At 47.9% G+C, this 8,983-nt stretch overlaps 1 protein-coding gene across 7 annotated transcripts in view; it reads right to left on the reverse strand.

Moving 5' to 3' along the window:
* LOC115346795 (probable cation-transporting ATPase 13A5) overlaps positions 1-8,364 on the reverse strand; it is a 37,834-nt gene extending 29,470 nt beyond the window's left edge. The window contains exons 1-5 of one of the 7 annotated variants that reach the window (XM_030027253.2): positions 6,911-8,351; positions 1,888-2,061; positions 582-728; positions 289-359; positions 132-212 (exon numbers count right to left, since the gene is read on the reverse strand). In XM_030027253.2, the coding sequence (XP_029883113.1) occupies positions 132-212; positions 289-359; positions 582-728; positions 1,888-2,061; positions 6,911-6,973 (536 nt within the window). In that variant the 5' untranslated portion in view covers positions 6,974-8,351. Of the gene's footprint in view, positions 1-131; positions 213-288; positions 360-581; positions 729-1,887; positions 2,062-2,168; positions 2,257-6,910 lie in introns of those variants that run through there. The other 6 variants (XM_030027251.2, XM_041126633.1, XM_030027256.2 and 3 more) reach the window with 6 other exon arrangements.
* Between the last annotated feature and the right edge of the window lie 619 nt (positions 8,365-8,983).

Here is an 8,983-nt window from a genome sequence, read left to right on the forward strand (position 1 = left end):
AAATGTCACCCACAGAGTTTGCACTGCCTTACTAAGATGAGTAGCAAGAAGCTCACATGAATTTGAAAGGAAGAAATAATAGGTCACACTGTCACAATTAGCTCATACATCTACTCGTATGTAGACAGTACCTGATCTTCTGTTCTTCCCTTGTGAGGCCAGCTCCAAACTTGTGGTGTATGCTGTGACATGTGTTGCTGTCTTCTAATGATCTAGGGTAACAGGAGAAATTTCAGACAAGGGAGTCCCCTACCACAAAGGGTTTTGTAACAGGCTGTTGACACTCACCCAACTTTCTTGAATTCTTTTACAGAAAAGTCCCAAATATAACGGATTTTCTGCACCTGGATACATCTCATCTGCAAGACCAAAGAGCAAAAATTCATTTGCCGTTCAAAGGAAAACCATCTCACTGTTACAGAAATGCTTCCTCATGTTTTAGGGGAAAACTTGAGCTTATATAAACAAGATTTGCAGGAAGATGCTGACAGAGCACCCTTGGGAGCCTCCAGGTGCCTTGACTCCTATTTTCACACACCTCCTCCCTGCCATCTTTCTTCTCCGTTTTATAGATGACATACCTTTAACTGTGGCTTCATTACAGCTCTGTTTATGACAGAGTCTTTATCAGCTACAAGAGGACCATCTGAATTACTACCAACAGGTAGAGCCAATATGGACAAATCAATCCAGGTCACTTTCTTCTGGCTGTACCTCTGAAACTCATCCTAGAGAAGTAGAGCACAGTTCAGTCATGAGCTCCAAATATTGACTGTGATAACATTTCCTGTCTCTGGGAAGTATATATGAGATTCCCAGAGAACTACAGTACTGTGGCATCATTGCAATCATAGCAAATGTAAGTCCATAGTAACAGGCATGTTGGTATCAGTGGTTTAGTACCAATCAGTAAAGCACTTCAAAGTCACTCTCGCAATCATCTCCATTTGCTTTGGTTCATGCTGCAGAGCAATTTCAGGGAAGATGAAACTAAACCAGAAGATGTGTTTCAATAGCTACTGGATGGATATTCAGTCTATGGGATCAGACTAGAGCTAGTTGGAAGTAAAAGCTTTCTGAAACACTTCTGGTGTGGACGTTGAGTCCTCAGCACCAGCTACTTTGCTCTACAAAACTCCTATAATGCTGTGTTACTTGCTGTACATCCATAGCCAAAAGCAACTCAGCTTTACTGCTATACATGCATTTGTCAGACTGTCCTTTAATCAGTTTAGTCTAAAGTACCTAGTTACAATGAGCAACAGATTACTCATTCAGTGGTTTGAGTGCATTTATTTTAGGAATATCATTGCAATGTTGAGCATTAAGTGTCTTAAGCGTTTGCTCTGCTAGAATTACATTGGGTTTTAATTTACAGTCATGGAGTTTTAGAATATAACTAATGCCTGAAACCCAGATCTCTAAAACCTATCTCCTCAGCATTCTCCAATAACTTTAAAGCAGAAAGGCTACTAACAGCCACAACTTCCGAAGACGATCCCTCCGCTGAAGTCAGTTGGCTGCACCCCATGCACATAAAGGAAGGGAAGAGGCAGAGCTGTTTTATGGAACATGTTATTGGCAGAGGGCAGCTGCTGGAGCCTGTGGATGGGCAGCAGCATTGCCTGAAGCCTGCTCCATGCCCAGCCTTCAGGCAGAGTGGCTGCAGCCTTTTTAGTGTAAATATGGTCTTTTACACAGTATTTCAAACTCTGCAAATAAAAGTGCTTGGTCCTCCGAAGCTTGACTCGCCCCTGCCGCTCCACTTCCAAAGTGGAAAGTGTTATTAACCTGCTACATCATGCAGACAAAGACAGACAGGCTGCCCTATCTGTGAAAACAATAGGATCTACAAATAACGATCATCAGCTACAAGGGTTCACCTACTGTTGTTCTAAGCAGAACAACGTCCGCTTCTTCCAAGCTGCAGCGGATGCAGTTTGCCCACACATCCCACTCTGGCTTCCAGTAAAAGAGCAGCAGCAGAGCCCCACAGGACAAGATGTAGCCAGCAATGCACAAGGCCTTTCGGCAGCCTTGAGTTTTGTAGCCAAAAATCTCCTGTACAGCAAAGAGAAAGCATTCTTTGTTAACAAGTTTGACCTTGGTGTTTGTTCATCAGGAAACACAAGCTTATTGAAAAGAAAGGCTCGTGACTGAAGCCTTACCTCATAACTGCCCAAGGTCATTTTTGGAAATGAGAGTTTGCCGATTGATGTGACATAGTTAAGAATACAGCAGAGCTGCTGAAAGGAGGATGCTGCTGGGCTGCTGCCGGCAGAGGAGCGTTCTCAAATCAGCTGTCCCAGGATTAACGAAGAATTAACTCCAGTCTGGAGCTTTTACCATCAAGACTGCAGCTGACCCTTCATGGTAACAGTTCTCTAACTGCAGCGCTAGCACCAAAGAGCCCTGCCTGCCACCAAGGATGTCTCCATGCGAACTTAGTGCTGACTGCTGAAATCTACCTCGCAGCAGGGACACAGCATCTGCCTCAGGGAAGGAAAGCTGCCAAGCCCCAAGGAACACCTCCCAGGTACCATACCTACTGGTGTGTTATCTTTCACCATGTACACCTTATCTTGAAAACAAATATGGAAGGGCTCTTTTTGCTCTGTACACTCTCTTCCTCCAACTTATTCCCCAGGTTGTCTGTCATCTTCCCTACTTGCCCTTTCATTTTGATGGCCCAGTAGTCATTTATTCAGTGATGCTCCATTGCCTGTGAAGATTGTTAAGTTCACAGCTTTAGTTTTTCCACTTGAGAAGAACTCTGGATTTTTGTACCCTTTGGTTTGCTTTAAACCTACCCACAGGCTAACAATAACTTCAATGCCTGTAGCATAACTGGATCATTCTCTACACACTGGGTGCTTTCCCAGCCCTCTCAGCACCCAGCAGGGCATGAGGGAAGGGGGGAGACGCTCCATCCACAGCTGGTAGCTCACAGCACCCAGGGATGCCAACCCTTTGTCACTCACATCCAGCCTGGCCACAGCTCTCACAGCACTGACACAGCAGCCGTGGTAGGTGCCACCCTGGCCCTGCAGTCCTACAGCCACCCACCCCCTCAGCAGCCGTGTGAGCCTCCCTTTCTGCTTCCCCACAGGCACCAAGGCAGGAACCCAGGCAGCCCCCACCACGGGCCTCACGTTGTGCCATCCGTGCTATGGTAGATTGTATAAAAGTTTATTTGGAAAAAGAATTTTGTTTTAAGGCTGAAATGAAAACTCAGTAAAAGGCATTTAATTTTTTGTGTTGCATCCACTGCTGAAAAAAAAAAACAAAAAAACCAAACAAAACAATGCAACCCGCCCCGCACCACCCCTCAACAATTGTTTTTCATCAGGTATCTCCATTCCTGCTGCCGTAATCCATTTGTTTCCCTATACAGGGCACTTCCCAGCCACTTCTCAGCTTTCTTCCCAGCTCCAGGCAATCCCTGCAACTTTTCCCTAGGGCTGATGACGAGGGACAAGGGCAGGAGAGCGCGGTCGCTCAGGAGCAAGCGGCAGCAGTGGCACCAGAGGCAAGTGCCCGCACCCGGCCCATCGCCCCGGCACCAGCACCCACGCTGCCTGCCGCCCACTGCTCGTGGGTGCTGCAGGACAGGCCTGTGCAAGGAGCTGCAGGAGCAATCACCGAGGGGAGATACCCAACCCTGACCACAGAAAACAATTACCCACCCACCGGGCAGCAGGTACATGAGGCATCTGCCCCTGGGGAGGTATCAAGTGACCCTGCAGACATGGGCAGAGGTAGGAAGTAAAAGGAAATGGTTTTGTATGTCTACTTGGGACTACACTGAATGTTTTTCCACAATAGCTTATCAACTAAAGTACACAATGCCACAGGATAGTGTAACCTATTGACACGGCTTACACAGTTGAGAGGAGGGGGAGGAAATGGTGGTTTAAATTATAAACAAAAAGAATAAAAATTAGGAAGTCCCACATCTGGAATATATGTCAAAGAAATGCTGGAAGTATAACTGGTGCTTTACAGGAAAGAGTTTGCAACAAAGCAGAGCTCCTAGGAGAAGGCTTCTACAAAAAATTGTACCGGTTCAACTTCAAATAAAATTTTCAAGTGATTTAAAAGCAGTGGAGTAAGCACCTATTTAGGTTTAAGAGAGCCATTAACTTGATTTATCTGAACTCTGATCATAATCAACATAAACTAAGCTGAAATCAATGCAGCTGAACTGAAATAAAGACGATCATGCAGCCCTTATACCAGGTTAGCAAAATCCATTTCAAACCAGCTCTGTAGCTTTTAGATGTGCAGCCCTACTGTATACAAAATATTATTCCTGTGGAGGCCACAGAAGTTTAAATCAATAAATACAAATGCTGTTTTCAGGGTGGGAGGACAAACCACAGCATCCACAAACAAGGAAATTCAAGGAGATTTTCATTGGCTTGCCTTTTCATAGCAGGGTTTTTATAAATACACTCCAGATGCAGGCCTGGAAAACAAGCAGCCTGTTATGGGGGTGGCCAGAACGACAGGAGGTGCGTGGGACCACAACTCATCCATCACCCCAAAGGGACTGGAGAGGATCAAATCCGCAGCCAAAGGTGGAGGGAAGGCTGGGGAAGAGCTGTGGTGTTAGTGCTGGGTGAGTGCAAGGCCGGGAGTCACCCACCGAGCGGATTCGGGGATTTCTAGCATGAGCTGAACACGGGCTGTTGCCAGCAAGTGGGGCTCTAGCATACAGGTGTATGTTAAGCACAGCAACTGAGGAACCCAAAAATGCACTAGCTGTGATGGAAGATAATTAATAGAAGTACACTGTACATGTCTAAAAGGGATGGTTTAAATAAGTGGAGTTGTGCTGTGACCTCCTGACACCCGGGGTGCTGGGGAGGTGCCCCTTCCTGGAGGCTGCAGGACCCCAGCACAGCTGGGTGATGCCAGGTCCTCACCCCTGTGCCAGCTCGGGGCCCCGCAGGAGCCCGAGTGCCCCGGGCCAGCGGGATGGCCTTGGCTGGTGCCCTCAGTCCCCGTACAGCTGCAACACATGGCCGATCAACTGCATCGCTCTGCACAAGAGAGGAGGTACAAAGGCAGTCTGTGTTAGCGCACAGCCTGTTCTCAGAGAATACACACGGCATTCACAGAGTGCTTAGGAAGCAGCACTGAAAGCCAGAGCTGAGGGAACCCATGTTCCTGGCTGATTTAACCCACTGAGCCCACCTGCAGTAAGAAAAGTTTTCCAAGAAGTGCAATACCTGGAAGCAAGGCTGCTCCAGCAAACAGGACTGTAGGAAGATGTATTCGGAAAAACACTACTCAGCCTGACACAAGGCAGGCTGTGTCAGCTGCATCGGGGACAGAGCCAGGGCCCTCCTCTGCCAGCAGGGTTGCAGCCACAAGCTGAATGGGGCAAGAGAGGTGTCTCCTGGAAGTGGGTGCAGCTCATCTGGGGTGCACAGACTCCCAGCTAAAAGGCTGCTTGTGGCAACAGCCTCACTCCGCCCATCCATCAATCCCAGCCCTCCATCCTCATCGGGGAGTTGGTATCCCCATTGCTTCTTATGCAAGTAGAGGCAGGCATTGAGGGCCATATCCACACATCAGCTAGTGACCCGCTGAAGAACACCTCCTGTAGCAAATCAGCATGACACAGATGATCCCTAGCTGACTCCTTACCTGTCTCCCACAGCAGATTTTTCATTTTGTGCTGGATCCAGGCTGCTGCAACTGTCCTAAGCATCCTAGTCTAAAACAAGCTTACATGAGCACCAACCAAATCCCAGCAGGAATTTACTGAAGGCAACCAGGGAAGCTGAAGCCCCACCGCTATTAGTAGCCCTGCAAGCAATCCCGATACAGAGGTGCAGGTGTGCTCTGTGTGGCAGGATCTCTCCCACCTGTGTGCCCTGAGCACCTGCATCCCCATGATGGAGGCACCTTCTCAGTCCCCAAGGCTGGGCAAACAGTGACACTGGAGATGCTGGGAAGCACCTGCTAGCAGCCTCTGCTTGCAGAGGACAGAGACTTCTGTCCTAGGGGAGCATGCTGCTGTGCTTCCAGCACATGCAGCACAGACATCTCTCTAGCAAATACAGGAGTGACAGGACTGTATTTTACACCTGTGCAGAGGCATCTACTTCTGTGCCCACTCTGTGCACTGGAAATATCTGGATTTCAGCTGCTCCTTGCACAGAAAGCCGGAGGAGAAAGTCTTCCTCCCACCCTCACCAGACTCTATGTAATCACTCCATGCTAGCAGGGAGAGGAAGAGTTTCCAACTCATTGTGTTTGCAAAGCACTTACTTAGCGCAGCCCTTCCAGGCTGCTGCACATAATCAATAATCAATCACAATCAAAGACAGAGAGTAGATTCAATTAACATTAATTTAAAAACCTTGTAAAGACAGAGCAGCTCCATAAAAGCTGTTGTAGAAGACTAAGAAACAAGGGATTCCTGCCATGAGAGCCATGGTAGACTTTGGTCATCTGCCCAATCTTCCTAGACCTGGTAAGCAGCAGACCCTTACATTTCAGGAAAAGTGATTTAATCACTACTTCAGCCAATTGTCCATGATAAAACTCATTTGTAAGCACTTTCCCTATGACTTGCTTTCTGATACAAGGTCCTCACAATTAGGATGGAAAAAACAGTGGGAAAAGGGACGCTGCTCCCTGGCCAGATGACTTCTGGTGGACAAAGAGGTCTCTTCCATGTTTTGTGCCTCTGGACTTAAGTAGTAGTTCCTCACTTAGCCCTTACTTTGCAAAAATCAATCTCAAAAAGTCAGCAAGGACTAATCCAGGTTTTTGCCTTCACAGTGCCCAAATGGGGAGTGAAGGTGAAGAAGAAGTGGAGGCATATCCAATATGGGCATGTGGGAAAAGAGGTGCATAAGGAAACCAAAACCCAGCGCTGTCCCCCATTCCTTACCAGCTCATTTTCTTCATCCTTGTTGAGAAGCACACAATGATCCTTCCAAAACTTTTCCTCCATCTGACCACGTTGTTTTCAGTCCTGGATGTCCTTTTTGGTGGGGTCAAGCAATGTTGAGCGCAGTTACTGACTTGAACTCAGGCCAGTGTTAAAGTTACTCTCAGCATGGTCCTGTCTGCTGCCTTTGAAAGTCTCACAGTGCACACGCTTCTTATTAGGCTCCCAGGAGAGGGAGGAAAATCCACCCTCACGTGTAAAGACCTTAAATGCCTGGCTTATGCAAGGCGTGTGTTTGCCTCCTGGCTTTGCTGCATTTGCCAGGGTGGGGCTGGCTGGAGCAGATCTCTGGTGGCCGAGGGAGGGAGGGAGGGAGGACGCCTGCGGTCCTGTGCCAGAGAGATGGCTCTGCGCAGGGGTCTGAGGGAAATCGGGGCACACGGTAAGGAGAAGGGTGGGAGAGCGCCGCAGACCTGTGCAGAGCTGACCCCAGAGCAGCCATCCTAGTGCCAGGAACCACCTCCAGCATGTCACAGAGAAGCATCTGCTTTGGGGAGATCACAGTGGAGGTGCATGATGGAGCAGTGGTTTTCAGGTGTGGATCTGGTCTGACCTTCCCCAGTAGCTCTGGGCATCGCCTCAAACATGAGCTTTGGTTCAAATTCTGCCTGAGTTAGAAGGAAAGAGCAACCGGGCTGGATGACTCCTTTGGAGAAGCCCAGCTGGGCAACACAGGACCCTTGAACAGCATGCAGCGTGAACCCCTGCAAAGCAGGGAGAGATGAGGTCTCCAGCCAGTCCCTCTGGCAGGGACAGCAGCGGCAGGCAGGCTTGGGAGCCCCACTGTGCATCTTCCAGACTCTTGTGTCCCAGCTCTCAGTGTTGTCAGAGACATTTTTCAGGCATTAACCTGAAATTGCTCTGTCTCCTCCATTTCTTCTTCTGTCACAAAGTCTGAAAACAACCATTTATCCAGGCAGGAAAAATGTGCTGCATTATAGTCCTGGAATAAAGTACATGGAGACAATGGCTCCAAGTTTGCTCAGACCCTTTTTGGCTCAGCCACAGAGAAGCAATTCTCTGTCACTGATGAGACGAGGGGATTTAAACTTCGTAAAGAGACACAGTCTTTGCACACAGTGTATTTCCCCCGTGATGGCAAATCAGGAATTCTTCTAAATTCTCCTTCCCCCAGGTGGGAGAGAGAACGATACCCAGGGACTGCAGTGCAGCATGTCTGGAGTCTTTTAAGTCTCCTTCAATCTGCAGCTCCATCCTGGAAAGAGCTCCAACAACTGAGAGAAACACCTTTCACTAGGCAGAATACTAAGGAAAAAAAAGCGTTTATCCATGTTTCTTCTCTTTGAAACAGAGCAAGGAGAGGCCAGGCTGTCTGACCCTAGAAAGACCAAAGAACAATTGTCACTTTGCTGCACCCTGAATCTACGTGAGGCTGGCTCTGCACAGTCCAACCAGATCCATCTTTGGGGGGTTCTGCCAGCTGTAGTTGTGTCCATGAAACAGCAAAGATGGACCAAACACTGAAGAATCCTGAAAAATCAGGGAGGTGGTGCAAAAATACATATTTTTCTTTTTTTTAAAGCATTGTCATTTTGAACTACCTAAAGCCTGAATTGAATCAGATTTCAACGTAAATGAACAGTGTCCCTTTGTCTCTACCTCTCCTCTGAGAAGGCATCCGTAAGCTTGTCCATCACGCTATTCTGCACCTAAGCCACTGTCATGCAGCTCCCTGGACGTGATTGATGTACTTGCAAACATTCCACTCCCTGGTTTTCAGAAGCAGTGCCCATTTCTAAGGGTCTTGTACCTGGCCCTTACACAAAGTCCAGCTGTGTCCTTTGTGGATATTCTTGTGGCAAAAGCCTTGTACACAAAGATATAAAGTGCAATCCACTGTAAGTAGGTGACCGCCTACTACCAGCCAACGCCTCCTGTAACTCTCCAGGGGAAGGAAACTCAAGAGAGGTATCATTACCTGGGTGGTGCTACTAGTTGTCTCTATTTTGATCATCCAGGGTGAGATGCAATTCATTTACAGGCATATGACCT

The sequence above is a fragment of the Aquila chrysaetos genome, chromosome 10 (assembly GCF_900496995.4).
Source record: "Aquila chrysaetos chrysaetos chromosome 10, bAquChr1.4, whole genome shotgun sequence".
Taxonomy (NCBI): Eukaryota; Metazoa; Chordata; class Aves; order Accipitriformes; family Accipitridae; genus Aquila; species Aquila chrysaetos.